Source organism: Siniperca chuatsi, linkage group LG3 (assembly GCF_020085105.1).
Source record: "Siniperca chuatsi isolate FFG_IHB_CAS linkage group LG3, ASM2008510v1, whole genome shotgun sequence".
NCBI classification, from domain to species: Eukaryota; Metazoa; Chordata; class Actinopteri; order Centrarchiformes; family Sinipercidae; genus Siniperca; species Siniperca chuatsi.
In genome coordinates this window covers 6,677,153-6,697,182 of record NC_058044.1, presented here as the reverse complement: position 1 = coordinate 6,697,182, position 20,030 = coordinate 6,677,153, and the positions used below count along the sequence as shown (strand labels likewise).

Here is a 20,030-nt window from a genome sequence, read left to right as displayed (position 1 = left end):
TTTGAGCAGGTCCTTAAATGTTTTGCCCTTATGTTTAGGATTTGAAAATGTCTTACTTTGTTGCCATCAGGTGGTAGTATCAGGACCACACTGTGGTAGACAGCAGCACACACCTTCACCTGCTCGTTGAGTACGTCTTTGCACTAAAATTGTTGCGCTGAGTAGCCAAAAATGTATTAATAAGAATTTAAAGTTTAATTGCTTTCTACAATCAAAGAGATGCATCACTGCCAGTTTTGGTGCTCAAACCTCTGCAGTGATATTCCCTGAACTCAAAATACCACCTCTCCCACCTCCAACCATGATTCCACTGCTGAAACTGAGCTCCAGAAGCTGCTTAATGGACCTCAGCAGTAGCAGACATGTGGCGGCCAAAAATGCAAAAAGAAGCTGGCTGAGAACTTCCATTTTACCACAAGTGTCTGAATGCTGTTTTTAAGTGCCACATCATTTCAAGACACACATTCAGGGTTGGTTACACTGACTGCTCAACAAAATCTCATTTGTCAATGTGAGAGAAACAACAGGCCATGTGGTTGAAGCAGGATATCAAAGAAAGAATGAAAGAGAAACAACTTGATCAGTGGAGTTTAATCCAGTCTGTTATTTCATACATGAATGCTGGTCTGAAACACAACAATTTAATTGTGTGCACTCTACCAAGGGTAGTGATGGGGTTCAATAGCATTTTATCAATTCTGAATCCACTTATCGAATCTTGTTAGGTTGTTTGTTTGGTGGGAAATTAATCTTAATTATTTAATTATTCATTGTTGCTCTGCTACAGGTCACAGAATACAGTGTAACTTCTGCAGTAGACTTATAGGTGGTGCACTCGTCCTTTTCAAGTTATCAAAAATGCCAAGTTCTTATTTTAACATGATGGATGGTAGATAAACATTTAAGGGATTATTTGTTCCCCTCTTTGTCGTAAATACCCTCTGCAAATACACATTTCGCAGCTGTTTCGTTGACTTCGAAATGTTTAAGTTAAGACGGTCCACCATGTTCAGTCAGTCAGTCTTGTTTACAACTGTGTCAGTGCATGTTTGTATACGTCACCAGTTTTTTTTTCTTTGCAAATGCCTGTAGTGTCGGCCGTCTGGGAGAGATTGTGAATGAAATACTCAATAAGGGATTTGTTAGAGCTCAACAAATCCGGGTATTTTACCAACTTGGAACCGGATCCAAAATGTAACTAGCTATTGGAACCCATCCCTGACCGAGAGCGCAACAATCCAGTTACTTATAAATGTAAGCTTGGCATGAAAAGTCATCCTCAATATACTATTAGTTCGGTGTTGTTGCTCATACATATACCCATTATCAACATAGTTTCATCAAACCACAAGTTTTCACTGTGATATTATTCTGAAATAAGCTTATAACACATACAGTAAATAACCATTCATGCTGTGGTAATCATCTCTGAAAACCACTGACACATTAACAGATCTTTGACATTCACTTCTGCTCTCTGCATCACATGGTTATGGCTATCTTTCATTTTGCAAAACAAATGTGCATTGATCCACCTACTGACAGTTGTTGGTAGAATTAAACTTGAAAGTCGTACAAGATAAAAGTCCTGCCAGTCACTCTGACACAAGAAGGCATTTTTTTTTGGCTTAATATATAAAACTGGTGTTCTACTTGACTTCAGTCCACAGAACCAGAGCGGGAACAGACGGCAATCGTGTGTCTTATGAAAGTCAATGTTTTTCAAAAAACAACTTAATAAAGTTTCCTTTTCCTCTGAAGAAAAAAGTCATTTTTGAGTTTGTACTTCAAACAATGAAAGTATAAGTTATGAGACTTTTTAAAAGTAACTCTTCCCTTGTGCAATTAACCTAACATTTTACAAAACCTTCCTCTGTACACTCTGGATATGAGTGTGTCTCTGTTTAGGAAAAGAAAGTTGTGCTGTTAACATTTTCATTCACGTTAAGGGGGCGTACAAATCATTTTTTTATATTTTGTATTTGTAGTAAAATCCAGGGGCAAGAGATGTAAGGTGTATGTATGCACACACATGGCTAAAGGCTCATCTGTGTGCATACAACTGTTTTTCTACAGTTTTCACTATAATTATAGTGTTTTCTTTAATGATCTGTCACTGTATTATAATCCGCACTTGAAATGACTGCCTTTTCAGTAATGCTTGCTCTCCTGCTCCTACTGTTTTTCATATTTGACAACAGTTTTCACTATAATTACAGTGTGATTACAGTGTTTTCTTTAATGATCTGTCACTGTGATGTGTTATAATCCTCACTTGGAAATTACTGCCTTCTTAGTAATGCTTGCTCTCCTGCTTCCTCCTCCTCCTGCTCCTCCTTGCCAAAGATGGCTGGAGATGGTGAAGGCGTCCACACTCATGCCCATGGTTTTAGAGGGGATGGCACTAAACTGCTTCCTGTCTGAACTGTATTTGTAGATGGACTCCACCTGAGTGGAGCCAATTGTCCGAGGGCCTACGCCAGCCAATCGAACAAGCTCTTGGGAGTCGGGGTTCATGGTGTAAACGCCCCTGAACTGGCAGCTGGAATCACGAAAGAGGATAAGGAAGTGGTTGGCAGGACTCTTCTCCATCTCCTGAGGTGGAAGTAAGAGAAAGAAGAGTGCAAAAAAATCATACTGGCTGTGTGTTTTAGTCTTCATCTGCTTGTCTTTAAACATGCAAGTAACCTAGTTTGGTGCCTAAAAATGCACAAGTAACAGAATTCACAACAAGATTTAAATGATTAATGTCATGAATTTTACTGAAGAGGTAGCAAAGTGGCTCATAGTAAAGTAAAATGAATCGTCTACCTCAACTATCTTGTTTTTTTGTGTCTCGTTGACCTTTCCAGCAAGGCAGCAGCGAGACAGAGCGTTGTGAATGATGAATTTGTTGGACTTGAAACTTGGTTCTTTGAAGAGCTTTGGACCTGCAAATACAAACACAGGCACAGTTGTTTATGCTAACCCATGTGTACAATTGTAAGCATTTTGGCAATGCATATGAGTACTCAAGAATTGAGAGATACTGTACTGTGTAGTACTGTACCTGTGTATTCTGGAGCAGGCGAGGTTCCACTGGAACCAGTCTCCCAGTCTTTATCGCCGTTCTGATTTGCCAGTCTACTTGGTGTCACACATCCTGCAGGTGAATCAGGACGGCTTTTGGAGAAATGTCAAACAATGAACCAATAGGCCATCACCTCATATCTGTATTATACTTGAGAACAGACTGGATTTACAGCTGGATCATCAATAAGAGAGCAGCGAGTAACTAGAATCTCTCAACCCACCCTCCACTACTCTTTTCTGCCCAACTTGGAGAGGTTTAGTAGTGATTAGGGGTTTAAAGCACCTAAGCACTGTACAAGTGCCCATGTTAATAAGGAGAACTTGAGCTGTTGTCACATGACAAGCATCAAGCTGGATGGATAATGATCTGACATCCATCCAGGAAGACAGGTTATGGTTATAGTGTAGCAAGCAGGGCAGTGTTGTCTGCAAATGTTTGTGACGCTGAAGCAAAAAAGGTGTAGTGAGTTGTGTAGTTACAAAAACTAGAAGAACCTGTCAGTCTAAACAAATTTGGGTGTATAATACAACTCTCAGTCCTGAAAAAAATGTATTCAACATGCCATCACAAATCAAGTTGTTTGGCTGTCACCACAAGTAATTTACTTCTACTTGAGTAATAAGTCAAGGAACAGTACTTACACATGACTGGGATATTCTAGTTCTCTTAACACCCATTGTTGTGACACAAAGTATCTTCCAGAACTAGCAGTAGAACTAATTAGCATATTAACATGCATGTTTACAACTTTGGGTGTTAACAATCTAAAGTTTAACCTGTAATACTATCATGTTCATTTTAGCACATTACTGTATTAGCACATTACCTTTATTTATTCCTCAAAGTTCAGCTAATGTTAGCATGTTAACATGTGTAGATTTACTGGTAACATGCTTACATTTAGTATTGCTAAAATCTATACTACACATCATACTAACATTTAGGATGTTGTTGTAACATGATAACATTTAGCATGTTAGCATTTATTTCAGAGTAATTTGGTCATACATTTTAGAGGTACCCTGCCATGAAATTTCTACTCCACAGCTGCATAAGTGGACATTTTGACATGTTACACTAACAAAAAGTCTAGGGATCGCTCAAGGCATTTTGATGCTTCCTTGGGGGACCATGAATTTCGGTACCAAATTTCATGGCAATTCATCCAATAGTTGGCGAGATATATGACTCTGGATGAAAAGATTGGGCTAAAAAGACCAACCAAATCTGACCAACCAGCACTGTCATCTCTCAAGCCATGCTACCACTGTGGCTAAAAACTGTATAAATGAGAGTAAAGAGGCATATATATGACATATGCAGCAGTGTACCTGTGGGGTTTCTTAGCAGGGTCACCACATTTGTTTCCTGGCTCATCCGTGGCTGCCAGGTTGAGGGAGGAGTGAGAGTAGACTCTGGTCAACTTAGAACCTGGAGAAACATAAATATTAAGATATTAAAACAGTTTAGTCATTGAAATCATCTGCAAACTTTTTTTCCCCCACTTTTGACTTTACCAGTTGTTCCCTTGGCTGGACTCAGAGATAGCTGTGTTTCCTCCCTGGTCATGCTGCGAGGCCGGGAGCGGGTTTTCTTAGCAGAAGATCGTCCTTGACTGGTTGATTTCTGCCGAAGCACTTTGTCCAAGTCATCCATGATCCTGAGTTGCTGCCGTCGTGCATACTCCCCTCGCGTAAAATCTCCCCGGCGGACTGGTGTGGCAGGAGGTGTTGGGGAAGGTGAGGTTGTGCCTGCAGGAGGCGTATTGGAGGGAGATGCCCCTCTTTTGTCTAACGATGCTGGTCTGAAACCAAGAGGAATTAGATTACTTAGCTTTGGGCTTATTAGTTGACAAATGTACGAATTCAAGTAAATGCAGAGAACTCTGTAAGCATCCACTTTGTGCAGGTGCATTCATAAATGTGTTTTTGTGTGTTACCTGTTTTCCGTTTCTTGCTCATGCCACTGTCTCCTCTTCCTCAGCTCCTCAGTTCTCTTCTGCTGTTTTTCCAACAGCAAAGCTCTACGCTGAGCCATCTCCCCCTCACTATGTACTTCCTCCTACAACCACACAAGCACAAGATCATATACCCAACTATCATGACACCTCTTCTTTCCCTTCCATCCTGTTTTGCAAGCACTCACCTTAAAGAAGAATTGAATTCCTCCTCTTGTCCCCAGCTCATTCTGTTCTCCACTTGGTTCCAAAATTTCAGTCTGTCTTGTCTGTTCTTCTTTGGATTCAGTTTGTTGCTCTGGTATATTGCAAGCTCCTGTGGCCAGATCCAGCTGCTCTATGGGGTCTAGGGGTTCTGCAGCAAGTCCTCTAGCAAGTTCCACAGCAGATTCTGTGTGGTCACTCATAGAATCAGAGAAAAACTCCTGCCCTTCATCAGTTGGTTCATCACTGCCCCCCTCTGGCCCTCCCAGAGATGACAGCGAGACCTCAATCAGGCTGCAGCGCTTCCCTGCACCTCCACCTCTCCCACCTTCACCTCCTGTGCTGTACGCAGCAGAAAGGGAGAAAGTCTCGCTCTCAAATGAGCACTCAGAAGGAGCGCCAGAGCTGCTTCCACCAGCAGCCCTTGGACGATCTTGTCTGGGCTGTGGCAAGACCGGCAGCCCTGCTACAGCCTCCACCTCCTCCTGCTCCAGCTCCAGGCTGAACTGAGTTGGTGTCTCACTAGAGCCTGTGTCTGAGGTGCTTTCGTCAGGCTGTGGATGCTGGGTAGGCTGAGGAGACTCTTGAGGAGTCTGAGGCCCACCGATACGGAAGGAAGAGGAGGTCTGAACCTGACACTTGCTGGGGGACACACGGCGCAAGTGGGGGAGGGTGTCCACATTCTGGGCTGGTGTCAAGACACGACTTAGCGGGGGAAACTTGAGTTCAGAAGGCCGTGTGTGAGGCTGATGTTGGGGACGTGGGTGGTGCTTGGGACTGCGGGGAGTGGAGGAGGAATGGATCTTAGTGCGAGGAGCTGGACAGGAGGAAGAGATGATTGGGGAGGTAAGAACGTGAGAACGCCGTGACGGGGAGGAGGCAGAGGGGGGACTGGGACCAGCAGGAATCACCCAAGCTTTACTGGTACTCCTTGTAGGAGTCTTTGTCGGGGTTCTTGGTGGTGTCTTTGTTGGGGTGTGAGGAGGAGTTTGGGGTTGTGTTTTGGTGTTACTTCTGGGTGTTGATTTTGGAGTGGTTTTGGGCGTATTTCTGGGTCTTTGGTTGCTCATGAGCTGCTGTTGCTGTTCTGTAAGTTTCTGCATGTCCTTCTGTAATGACTGCAGAGCTTCACTCAGTTTCTGCACCACTTCATTGCACTCCACCAGGGCAGCTTCACCTCCTTTCTCTTTCTCTGCCCCTTTCTTACTTTCAATAGAGAATGTGACCTGCTTCTCTAACCGAGGAAGATTGGAAACAGATGGCTTCTCTTTCTCCTTTTCTCCATCTTTTTCTTTCTGCTTCTTTTCCTTTTCTTCCTTCTCCTCCTCCTGTTTCAGTTGCTCCTCCACGTGAGTGAGGTGCTCCTCCAGGGTGAGATTATCCTGCTCTGCGCCCTCCCCTCCTCCCTCTCCTTGCTCTCGTTTCAGTTGAAGGAAAGCAGTTTTTCCAAGCCTCTGTCTGTGCTTGGCAAAGATGGCTTCAATTCGTCTTTTTTGGGCTTCAATGCTTTTGCGTTTTTCCTCCAGACGAGCCCCCAACTCCCAGGCCTCAGAGCCTGGTTCAGGGCCTCCGGGACCTGGGCTGTCCTGGCAGCCAGGTGCCCCTGCTGGGGTGGAAGGTGTATGTGGAGTGCCTGTGGTTGTTGGGGTCGTAGCAGAGGCTGATTCCTCCCCGGGAGCAGCAGGATGTCTTCGTCTGGTGTCACGTCGCTCAGCAAAGCTTGTCATGCGTGGACTGTTGCTGGTGCTGTGGTTTCCCTGGCGACCGTTGCTGGGTCGAATATTACCAGGGGCGTTTCTAGAGGTATCATCCGATGCTTCAGAGGAGTCAATGCTGCCATCTCGTAGAACAGAGTCATCATCACGTGACATATCAGAGGTGTGCCCTGATCTCTCACTCCCCTCTCCCCTTCTTTGCCTTTTAGTATCCCCCACTTCTCCTCCAACAGGCCGGTAGAGGACTCCAGAGCGACAGGGAGCAGAGCTACTGAGCTGTGGATTATCCTCCTTAGGGGAGTGTAGGAAGAAACCAGCAGGGGCTCCTTCGGGGCGTAACCTGGGTTCTGGCCTTCCTCCCAGTACTCCTTTTCCACTTTTCTCTGCTGTCCTTCCCTTCCTCCAATCTTTGCTGCCAGGAGTATGAACCACCTGTAGCGCCTCCTCGATGGTCGGCAGCTCTCCCAGTGGCGTTGTGTGTGCGTGAGGGCCCCAGGACGAGCGCTGTGATGGTGCAGAAGCGCTGACAAGGTGGCTGAAGTCCTCTGGAGGGCTGTACGGGACATGAGTCATCCCCGCTGATGTCACTGGTGATGTCATTGCAGGGATGCCGGTGGTGAGGCTGTCAGTGCTGACAGAGCGAAAGACAGAATCTATTGGGTTTCCCATGACAATGTCAACATCACTGTCCAGCCCAAATGGGATGCTGAAAGTCACTGCTGACAGAGGACGACTGCAGATAGGTGGATGACAGTGGAAGGATGGACAAATGGATGGGTTGTGCCGGACAAGAATGGAAAAGCAGAGACCACAGAAGCCAAAGTAAGAAGATTAAAAAAATTATGATAAAATATGAATGCAACACAACATTTACTCTAGAAATCACATGAAGCTTATAACTACCTGATTTGTTTCTTTGTCCAACTTTTGTTTTCTGGAAAGATAGATAAACAAGTCTATTAAAGTCTATTTTGGTTATATCCATTCAAATAAAACATTCTGTGTATTTCTCTGTTTCTTACCTGGTGACACTGGGGAGGAGATGGGCACAAAGGGTTGTTTGAAGATGAAGGAAGGAGAACCACTGAAATATAAAAATACAGTAAATACATTCACAACTCTTTTATCAAAGCAAATGTAAAACACAATAGTGTGTGTGTTACAGCTTTGATTCTAAGCCTGGACCATTTGGCTGGGGTCTAGTTCCAAATTTTCTCTAAAATGTCTCCTTGGCTCAGCCAGGTCCTATTTAATCAGGTTTTGGCTCAATAAATGCTGTAGCAGTTCAGATTGGTTTAGGACAGATTCCACATTAGACTGAGAAGGATCACGCCTAATTTTTGTACCCTGACCATTTTCATGCGGGTGGTATTAGTGGGATTCTGGTACCTGTTGCTGTTCCCGCTGACAGGACTTGTACAGTCTAGTAACCCCGAGACATCTAAAAGACATAGAAAAACTGCAGTTTCAGAGGCTGATCAGTGTGATATTTATTCATCAAACAGCCAATGGCCAATATAACAATGTTACAGAGATGTTCTCATTAACATACTGGAAGTCACAGACCTGTGAGGTCGATGGGTTGTATGGGCTGGACAAAATCAGGCTTCTTAACCTCAAACCACTCCAGCAGCTCAGCTATGAAGCTCATGATGTTCAGCTGAAGAAAAGAGCATATTAGTTTACCATGGAGGTGACTCACATGTGGAGAGATTATATAGGGCAGAAGAAGCAAAGTCTTGTTGACTTTCGTTTCACAGAGACAGCAACAACTCAGAATTTCAGTAAAGATAAAAATATGGCAGAATGACATTATCCCAAAAGCAAAGGGATGCTGCATGGAAAGTGGACTGTCCACATCTTAAAGAGTAACTACACCCAGGCTGAAAATCCTGCTTGCACTGCCATCTAGCGATTGCTGCACACTCTTTCCACCCTGGTTGCAGCCATAAACTCGAGCCTTTGAAGCCAGTGCAGCAATACATTTCCTCCATAGTGTGGAGTTGCCACTTGTGTGCATGCCTTCTTTTCCATCCATACACCTCTCTTGCTCCTCTCTTTAACTGTAGACAACAGTATATTACTGAATGTTAATTACAACATAAATGTGAAAGATCATAATGTTTACATGCAGAACCGGTGGTGCGTAGAGCAGGTCCTCCACAGCGAGGGGGCAGCAGCTCTGTAAACTGCTCTCACAAAACTCTTTGATCAGCTGCAGGTTGTAGAGACTGTCAGCCACTGACATGGTGTCCTTGAGACACACATCTGGAAGGAGCAGAGAAATTATAAACATATTAATATGTAGTATGTAATGTTTGTGTATGTACTGTACGTATGTGTCGGAGGTAGCTGTCAAATACTTTTTGATTCATTGTAGATCATTTATAACATGCTATTTAAACATTTGAATGCTTTGACAAATAAAGTTCACTGAATTTCAGCTGCAAAATATAAATATGAAACATGTATATTCCAAAATATCATGTATAATACTATGTATCACTACTTAGAGTATAAATTATTGAATATAGTAATAAGAAAAGTTCTGAGAAATTCTCTCTCAGTGAACATAACTTCTATTCAAGATACCACATTTATTGGAAACCTTTTTTTAAAATGATGGGACCATTTAAGCTGTTTATTTTCTGGAAACATACGTCAGCCAAATATAAATATTTAATCATCAAATGTGTACGTGTATGTATGTGTGTTTGCATCCGTGTACATGTGTGTACCCTCTAGAGGCAGCAAGCTGGAGCAGTAGTAGTGCAACACAGCAGCTATAGCGCAGCCATTAGACAAATCTTTGACCGCAGAAACCAAAGGGAAAGTAGGAGTCAGCTTAGACTGCACTTTGTCCTTCCTATAGCGAATCTAAGAAAAGAGAGGGAAGGAAAAGAATAATGAGAGAGAAGAGGGTAAGAAAAGAGGAAGAGTTGTGCAAAGACATGTAGGAAACAGAAACAGCAAATGGGCAAGTGAGAGGAAGAGAGGCGGGATCATAAGGCAGATACAGAGAAAATTACAGATAAAGATTTAGTTGTGTTTAAGGGAGTTAGAACAGTGAGAAAATAAATATAAAACCAGCCAGGATTGTCCTTCTTTCAGAAAATAAATAAAACCATTGACTCAAACTATGAAGCCAGCCAAACTCCAGGAAAATTGCAGAGAAGAAAACCCACAGACACAAAGCGCAAGACCAGTGATGCCTCAATAAAAAACAAAAAAACTTTTGCACACATACACACACACACACACACACACCAGAAGGTGCAGTGCAAAGGTTAAAAAAGACATTGAAAAAAGAAAAAATATACAATGAAAAGAAAATTATGGGTAGTCAGTGACTATAAGTGAAAATGAGGACGGTTGTCCTCTGGTGTCCATGCAGCAGAAACAGGCACTGACGACACTGTGAGTCTTCAATTCTGATCAGGTAAAAAATACATAATCAGATAAGAAAAAGTGAATTTTATCAAAATGAAAAGCACTGTATCACTCTTTTAATGTGCACAAGAGATAAAATATACCCAAAAGAATCCAAAACAAAACAAACGCTGCATGTGCATCAACTGTAACTTGTGCTGAATGATGTTACGTAGCCTTGTTGGAGGAGGACAAAGATGAAAAGATCAACATCAAAGAGTAACATACAGTCTTATTATGCTTCCTATAACATGGCTTTGTAACACACAATTTGAAGAAAACCAGTAAAACATAAATAAATATGGATAAATACTGTTAAAAGCAAATGAGTTTTAATTGATCCATCCAACCTCGGGGTTGGAATAGTGATTAGTTTGTAGTCTGTCAGTCAGTCAGTCAGTCATTAGTCGACAGTGTGGGAGAGGTGTGGCGATTGGTCAGTCTGTCAGTCAGTTGAGTGCGTTGCTACGGGAGACGTGGAGGATGAGGGTGAGAAAAGAGCGAGGTGTTATACGTTACCACTGGCGGCTTATTCCCCGACTCCTTCAAACAAAAAGCGATAGCATGCTGGATGGGGGATGGCAGAGAGAGGGAAACAAGCATAAATGACAAGGGGGCCGGTCATCATGGGAACCGCCACACCACAAAGTCACATGGCACTGCTCAGGGAGAGGAGAGCGACAGGGGAGGAGGAGGAGAGGAAGGGGACAGACAAAGGTGGGCGCAAAGGTAGTTTAATAATCAGCAGGGAAGTAATTTCACCCCCCCCCCCGGCTTTGATAATCTGGCCAGTTTGAGATGAAACTGATGACTGAATGTAACAAAGTCATAAACACCCCAGTGTCCACAACATCATCAGCTAATAATAATAATCAGTTCCAGGACATTTTCAGTGGCATCTAATTGGTCAATTGAAAAGGTCAGCAGATATTTAAATGACATAACCTTCATTTAAAAAGGCACTTTTCATACCAGGACAGATAAATTACATGTGGCATTTCCAGCAGGCACAATAATGTCAGCCATAGCAGATGGACAGACTCAGAGAGAAAGAAAGGCAGGAGAAGAGTACACTTACAGGGACTAGTTTCCAGTACCAACGGGTGGATTGACACTGCCAGAGAGCAAGGCATGACAGGGACAAACCAGGGGGAGAAAACAGAAAAGCAGAGCAAGGTCGGTGTTAGAAGCTTCAGCATAAAAGCTACAGTATGATATACAGCTGCTTAATAGCAAAACATCATGCATGTGTGTATGTAAGTGTGTCGGGGGTATTTTTACCGCATCCTGAGCAGGCTGCAGGTCTGTACATGTCTGCGACTTGGGGGGCTCTTCTTCTTCTGTGCTTTCTCTTAACTTCTGGTTCAGCTACAGGAAGTTAAAAGGATGAGTTCGCTGTTTTTCAACCCAACTATCTAAGGCACACTGCTTTGTTAAAGTATAAAAAAATATTAAGCAGCCTTTACAGAGATGATAAGCTTCATGAAAAACAAGACCAACGCGTATCGACTTAAGAAACCATCAGAGTCAAATAATAATACACAGGCAAGTGAATTCTATCAATAATCAAAAACATAAGAACTTGTTCGACAAGGTCTGGCTCCACTCTTGTTGCACCTGAAACAACTAAATAAATTAACAGTATCAAAGATAAAACTGATGAGCACACACAGTATATACAGTAAATATGAATATATATTAAAACGTATAAGCAATATGGCAAGTAAAGGGCCACAATGGGCAGAAGAAATAATACAAAAACTAAAATTAATTATAGATAATTGTGTTTCATTATGTTCAGGTCAATACCCCATTGTTTTTCTTGTTAAAATGTTTTTCATCTTTAATAATCATGAATAGAACCAATATTTTTTGTGAAACTCACTATACTTCGGCATTTCTTCATTAGGCTTTTTTAACAGTCCAATGTGGCCTTTAAAAAAAGCTAACAGTAGAGTCAGACACCTGTACTGTCTGTATGGTCTAATGATAAAAAGGGAGGTCACAAACAGAGTTTTCTATCAGGTTTAAATGACTATTTCTCTTGGCTACTTCCACACCAGAAACAGAAAGCTTTGCATAATATAGTCAGAAAAAAAACTGTTTTCTGACATTTTTTTGGTAGAATTTAAATACATCTCTGGGTTTACTGAGGATTTCCGGTTTGCTAAAATAAGATTCATCCTGGTTTTTGAAGGCCCAAACAATCCAAGCGAGAAGCTGCAACAGAGCTGTAAGGTTCTCAAGGCTGCAGCTGCCAGTGATGTTGTGTTTTGCATGAGTATACAAGATGGAAAACCACATTTTAATTAGGTCCTGAGTGAAAAACAGTGAACCTGTCCTTCACTCAAATAGCTGTATAAAGATGGTGGCAATGGTTGAAAATGGCATCAGCACTGTTGCCGTGATATTGTGGTCTCACCCTGTTGACCCAGAAGAGCAGAGCGTTCTCCCACGGAGCCCCGACACCCATCTGCTCCGCCTCCATCGCGATCTTCACCCTGCCCACCACCTCTTTAGCAGCCAGAGTCATCAGAGAGTCAATCAGGGCGAGGTGGGCTTTCTGCACCAATCACAAGAGGGACAATTTAACCATCTGAGCTCACCTGACTGTCTCTAAACACACAATGACATATTTAATCAAGTATAACATTATTTCGGTCTGTCTCTCCTTCTTTCCTACTACTTTTTCTCCCTTTCTTTATCCTTCTGTCTTTTCTTCTGCCTTTGTTCCCTTCCTACTTTTCTTCCTTCCTTCTATCTGTTCTTCCTGTCCTTACTGCTCCTCCTCCTCTACTTAAACTGACAGAAAAGCATTAAGAGACTAAATGTTTTCACCGACAAACTTTTCTTCACTTTGCTTTGGAGTTCATTTTACTGCTAATTCTTGTTTACCTACTCACTATATAACATTTTGTATTTGCATTTACTTACTTATATACCTAAATAAAGGAACCATAACAATTGGAAATCAAATAGGACAAAATGAACAGCAAAAATAAAAAATTAAGGACTACACCCACCGTCTTGATGGGGACGTAGCTGAGGTCCTCCTCTCTGACGTCTGCATCCTGGACCTTTGGAGCGAAACCTTTCTTAATGAGGAACTGCAGCAGGGCGGAGTTGTCGGCCGGGGACCCCTGCGACGCTGGCAGAGAGACCCCGTGTGCCTGGGCCAGCAGGGCCTGGGCTCGGCAGTAGATCTCCGGGGAGAGAAGTAGCTTGGAGACGGACGGCTTGAGGTGCTCTTGTTCATACTGGTCCTTGTAAAGTGGCTCCCGCAACTCCACAGGAACATTTTCTGAATCAGGAAAGAGGACAGTCTCGTTGAGTTTTTTAGCCACGCTAGTTGCATGGCTCTAAGGATGGTTGGTTCACCACTTTGGTCCAGACTGAAATATTTAAACAACTATTAGCTGGATTGCCATGAAAACTGAACAGACATTCATGGTGAAGGATGACTCGTACTGACTTTGCTGATCCCTTGACTTTTCTTCTAGCGCCACCAACAGGTTGACATTTTTGGATTTTAGTGAAACCATGACAACTTGTGGGTTGATTGCCATGAAATATTAGACAGATATGCATGGCTGGAAGGAGAAGAGGATGAATCTTAATAACTTTTGTGATCGTCTGACTTTTCCTCTAGTGCCATCTGCAGGGCAAGGTTTTCCCTTATTTTGTGAAATAGCTCAACATCTTCTTGATGGATTTGCACAGAATTTTGTCCAGACATTCATGCTTCCCAGAGGATGAATCCTACTGACTTTGTCCAACACTTTAGTTTATGACCAAATACCTGCTAAACTAATGACATTTCCATCAGCCTCAGCTGTACTTTGTGTTTAGTGCTAATTAGCAAATGTTAGCATGCTAAGATGCTCAACTAAGATGGCGAGCATGGGGAACATTATACCTGCCTATCATCAGCATGTTAGCCTCATGGATTTACATGCTGCAGTTAACATTTAGCTCAAAGCACCGCTGTGCAGCCTCACAGAGCTGCTAGCATGGCTGTAGACTCTTAGTCTTGTTAACGTATGGAAGGAAAGAAACAACCGTGCTTATGAATTCAGACAAGCTCAGAATTAATATTTCAGTGGATGACGTAAGCTGAAAGAGTCCACTCAATCATTCGCTACAAGCGGAGATAATTACTGAATGGTGATACTCATTGATCTACTAAAGGACGTTCTCTGAGCTACATGTGAGGAGAATCAGAACCATGAAGTTTATGGTGCAGATGTAAGATATGTGCTGCCTTCCTGCAGATTTCAGAGATGGGGAAAATGAGTCAGCTTCCCTGCTTTGTTCTCTGAGAAAGAGAGGGACGCCTACTGAATGCAGAGAATTGCTTTGTCAACACATTGTCCCATGTGGAAAACATTACAAAGGTCCCACAGGCTTGCTGCCAAACGAATGCAGCTCCACTATATTACCTGTTCTGGAAGAGAAAATGGAATAACTACTGGATAAAAGTGAAGAAGTTTTCCCACTATGGAAATTAGGTGACAGTAAGTGACATTGTCTGATTGCAGGGAGCCTGCAGAAGAAGATAATATTATCTGCATGAACAGATCAGCTATGTTCCCCAGACAAGTGTGGGTGTATGTGCGTGTCAAGAAATCTATGATGTGCAAGAAGCTCAGACCACTATGAGTGGGCCATTTCATAGACACATACACACTGTGGACACAAAAACACACACTTTCCTGACTGACCCATATTCCAACTCTGCAGCCTCTGGAAGGCTGTACAAGGAGTCGGGATAATCCTGAAGATTGGAGTGGACTTCTTAAAGGGAATATCAGAGTCTACATCTCTTCCATTTACTACTACAGTCAATCCTCATTCCCTCTAAGCCTTTGCCAAATCTTTTCTACTCCTTTACTCCTTCATCTGTCCTTACACATCTAACTATGACTCATAATAAGGGCTACAGCTCCTCTTCTTTTCGTTCTCTCTGTAACCTACTGTTGTTTATGTAACTGTAACTCCTTCCCATCCTCTCCTCCCTTTCTCTGTACTGCTCAAATGAGAGAGGAGAAGAGAAATTACTGCATAACCACAATGAATTTAAATATAAAATCTGTGTCACTATATAAGCACACACTCCACTGCAGTGTGACACACACTGTTTGGGGTTAAACCCTCGCCTTTCACACTCTGCAGTGCTGGGAGGAAATAGGACTGACGTCGCCATGGGAATGGTGGAAATGGAAAGCAGCCATTATGTCCCGATCACAGCAGAGGCAATGAGACTGGACTGCAGAGTAGGACCCAGCTAACCCATTTAACATAATACTAATTCAGTCAGGGGAAAAACAGAAACAGGTCTTATGCAGCTAAAACAGCACAACAGTGTCACATTTTATGGATTTGAGATGATCAGGTCCTAGAAATCACCAAAAATATACATTACATATACAATACGTTACTTACAAGATAATATCATTCAAATCTCCCTTCCACAATGTCCTCACACATATACAAACACATTTGGGGCTGCAACTAACTACTTTTATCATTGATTAATCTGCCAATAATTTTATAAATTAATTGATTGTTTCGTCTATAAAATGCCCATTATAACTATAACAAAGCCCAAGTTGGAGTCTTCAGAGTCCTTGTTTTATCAGACCAAAATTCAAAGATATTGAATTTACTCTCATATATAGTGAAGAAAAGCAGCAAATCATAACATTTGAGAAGCTGAAATCAGGAAAAGTTTTGTAGTTTTGCTTGAAAAAAATGTATCAATTAATCGATTATCAAAATAGTTGCTGATTAGTTTTCTAGTTTTGTAATCGTTTAAGCTATACACATATTGAAAACAGTTTTTGGCAACTTAAACCTGCAATAACTGATGTTTTTAGCCACTTGAGGGCAGCAGAAACAAGGTATGAACACGTCATTGTTACAGTATCTTCACCTTTTAAGTTATTATGGTGAACATGTTAGCAAACAGTCGACTATTTACACATCCAGCAGATACAGAGCAACATTAGCATTTATTTGGAGTCGTGTTTCTGGCCACCTGACAAATGCAAGTCACTCTCTTTAGCTCTGTTTTTGGTCTCTGCCAACTACTGAGGGAAATATCTGGCTCTTTAGCTGCTAAATGCTCCACTACGTTCACCAGCTAGGTGCTAATTTTGTCTGTCTGCTGTTTGTTTCTGAGCAGGCAGCGAACAGTGAGATTTTAGTTTCATCGCTGAAAACATCTGCCTGCTGCGGCCGAAAACAATGTTTAATATGAGAGCAGTGCAAGTGAAGAAAACAATAAAGTTTTGGGCTAGAAAACATGAACATGAGCTACAAGTCGTTATAGTGCCCTTTAGTTGGAGGGAACTGTAGAATTGAGTGATAATTCTATGTGAGTTTGTCACTACGAGCTACCATTTTCAAATAAAAGTAGTCATGTGATCTTTTGTTAATATTAAAATATTGATTATAGCTGCTTTAAAGAGTCCTTTCACCCAAATTACAATAAACATATTTTCTCACTTACTTCAAGTGGTTTCCAGCCATGCAGATAGTTTTAGTTTTATTTCCCCAGATTTTGCCTTCGCCCCAACATAATTGAGGTGAATTTAATTTGTAGTGCTCACAGCATTGAAAATTCTACACTAAAATAAAATTCAACAGTAACTTTCTAGAAACAGTGTCCCCTTTACTCTGGATAATCCCCAGATATCACTGTGAGCAGGTGTCATAGGAATTACTTTCTACAAAAGAAATACACTATGAAAACTCTTAACAAAAATAACAAATGCAGTATGTTATTGTCAGTCGTACATTAACCTTCTGATCACATCGCTTGTGTGATCTTTGATTATTCTCTTCATATTTTATTTCAATTAATTTTAAGTCTTTTTTATATGTTTTATCTTATGTTATATCTGTTCTTCTACAGTATCTTGACCAGGACACTCCTGTAGGAGAGATTTTTAATCTCAGTGATCATCAATCATACTCTGCTTGACTGTGTAAATGCCTATTATTGATACCATAAAAAGACACAGGCTTCATTCATTCTCTGTATGTTTCTAAGTGACTTATTAAAATCCAACATGTTCCCAAAAATAACAGCAAGAAACCAGGAAAAAATGTCTCTGACAAAGCTTTTTTCTATCTCTCTTTTTTTTTTAAGAGAAGTCATCCTCTGGTCATGTCAGGTAGAATAAATCTCAGCTGAATCAGAAGTGTGTGTTGAATCCAATGTGTGGCTTTATTAGTGCTATTTTCTTCTGGGCTGCCATTAAAATTCAATGAGGCACCCATTGGGCATTTTCCAGTTGACAGACAACAATGAAGCCTCCCTGCTGAGAGGTTTTCAGCTCATCTCTCCTCCTCTCACACTGACTGGCACACCGGATACAAATACAACATGAAATTCTGTCTAAGGCTTACTACAGCAACAAGAGAAAACATGGATTATTACATTAAGAGTAACTATGCAACTTTACTACTGCAGTATTAGCCTATGGTGTGACATCACTGTTAGTGAGCAGAGCCTGAATCCACAGACGGGGCTGATCTATGACTGAAGTACCCACACTGGTGTGAAATAACAGAAACAGCGCTGAAACAATTAGTTGATCTATTGCAATTTATCGGCAACACTTCTGATAATCGTTTAGGTCAATCATCAAACAAAATTGCCAAATATTCTCTGTTTGCAGAATCTCTTATGTGAGAGTTTACTGCTTTCCTGTTTTATATCATTGTAAATTCAATATATCTTTTGGAGGGTTGGTCGGACTGAAGTGATGATGGGCACTTTCAATATGTATTTAAATCTTTTTTTTTAACATGCTATAGATTAAAGAAGGTCATGATAACTAGTGAAAATAGTCATTAGTTGCACCTCTTAAAAGGAGCACCCTACAGTATGATGTGATCCAATACAACCCCCAAATGAAAGACAACATCACTGACACAGCGTAAACAAAATCTAAACATTATAAGACTTATAAAAGGTGTTATTTATAGTAATGGCATTACATTGGATTGCATTAGACATGCACCTGCATTAGTGCAGGTGTTTCTGCTCTTGTGTCCCTCTATACGTTAGTGCACCATGCTTTCACATTTCTAGCATTTTTCTCTAAATATATTTGTAAACTTAAATGCTTAAATCGGTAGATATGTTTGCAGCAGTTAACACCAAAAACACTCCATTGTCTTATAAGACCTACTATGTCACCTTCACTATACTGCCACGCGCTATAGCTCAGCGTGCGTGCGTAACACTGACACAAATATTATGCGGTCCTGACCCATTTACAGCGGGCCCACACATATCTATACATCTTTTTGCAGTGGTTTTATTCAATTAAAGGCTATTAAGGCGTTTTTCTCTCCAGGTTATATTACGGCTGATTATTATATGTTACAGGCCTGATGCTGGGCTCTGACAAAAGGCTTTGTTGCACTGCAGCGATGACAGCCTCCAGTGCCTTCATGCATCACGGACCACTGAGGAGATTCCTTCTGACAAGCATCCTATTCATGTCAATAATTGCCCTCCTCTGCACTAACATGTAACCTGCATGCAGAGTTAAAGCTGCACAGCCTGGGAAGGACGAGCTGGTTAACTATAAGCATCAGTGCAGCGGCTGATAAGGACGGATGCTGGGCAGAAGGATGCTGGAGATTCCCTTGAAAAAAAACGGATAACTCAGAGCTCCATATATTGCAGGATTAATTATTAAGCGCCCCACCCAAGCAGCGCCTCAGTGATGTGGACAGACTGGACTGGAGTCTACCTGCAGAGCCGTACGATTTCGACAGCAGCCACCGGACGCTGGCGCAGATCTTGGCCCGGTTGAAGTCGTACTGGTCCAGCGGTTTGATCTCCGGCACCGAGAAGGTCTTCTTCATCGCGCTGGGAGAGTCCACCATGGCCGCGCTGCGCCGCACGGAGGACACGGAGGAGGCAGCAGCACCGCACCGGGAAAATGTGAGGAGGAGGGATGGAGGAGGAAGAGGAGAGACGTAGGAGGAGAGAAGGAGGAGGACCCTGTGATGCAGTTTGAAACGAAATGATGAATGATAACAAGACGATGAAAAACTAAACAGACAGGGTGAAAATATAAATATGGGGCTTAATATCAGCCTGTAGCTGAATCAAAAATCTATTATATGGAGAATAAAATACCTCAAATTAAGCTGTCGACCCGGCTCCACGCCCCCGACAACGTCACATGTCGGCCAATGGGGATGAAACCGGGGGGAAAAGCCTACTCTTCTGATGTTTCAGATTTTCGACACACGTGAAAGCAGCAGCAGCAGAAACAGGCCGGATAAATGTTCTGGACAATAACAACCTCACCGTTTCCGCCTGTGAGAGCAGATTAGAGTTTCCATACGGCACTGGGTGCATACATGTCAGTAACAGTGTCCCCTTCTGCCACATGGAGGTGCCCTCGAGCAAGGCACCGACTTGCACCCAGATACCGACCGGTGACCCAGTCAGCGGAAACAAAGCAGGGCTGTGGTTGTATTGCGAAGTGCAGCTAAAGCTCAAAGCCTACATTAACTAACACACGCCAGGTGAAGTGTTCTTGTCTGTCTAAATCCTGGTTCATTTCAGTGTATTTGATCCACTACAAAGTGTTCCCAGCAGGACAGGATTAATCACATTTAC

At 42.2% G+C, this 20,030-nt stretch overlaps 1 protein-coding gene across 6 annotated transcripts; it reads right to left on the bottom strand.

Moving 5' to 3' along the window:
• Positions 1–572: 572 nt before the first annotated feature.
• On the bottom strand, positions 573–19,916 carry LOC122871943 (calmodulin-regulated spectrin-associated protein 3-like). 6 transcript variants are annotated; one of them, XM_044187586.1, is made up of 20 exons: positions 19,542–19,916; positions 19,150–19,403; positions 13,402–13,679; positions 12,801–12,941; positions 11,660–11,746; positions 11,457–11,492; positions 10,898–10,945; positions 9,688–9,826; positions 9,078–9,217; positions 8,516–8,609; positions 8,339–8,390; positions 7,972–8,033; positions 7,853–7,883; positions 5,219–7,682; positions 5,013–5,134; positions 4,591–4,877; positions 4,405–4,504; positions 3,050–3,162; positions 2,812–2,930; positions 573–2,595 (listed from the first exon to the last, which is right to left on the bottom strand). In XM_044187586.1, the coding sequence occupies exons 2-20, from the start codon at positions 19,283–19,285 to the stop codon at positions 2,272–2,274; spliced, it is 4,773 nt and encodes a 1,590-aa protein (XP_044043521.1). In that variant the 5' UTR covers positions 19,286–19,403; positions 19,542–19,916; the 3' UTR covers positions 573–2,271. The 6 variants fall into 6 exon arrangements, with proteins under 6 accessions (XP_044043521.1, XP_044043512.1, XP_044043547.1 ...); XM_044187577.1 differs by having other exon boundaries at positions 19,150–19,916; XM_044187612.1 differs by having other exon boundaries at positions 5,219–7,580; positions 19,150–19,916.
• Between the last annotated feature and the right edge of the window lie 114 nt (positions 19,917–20,030).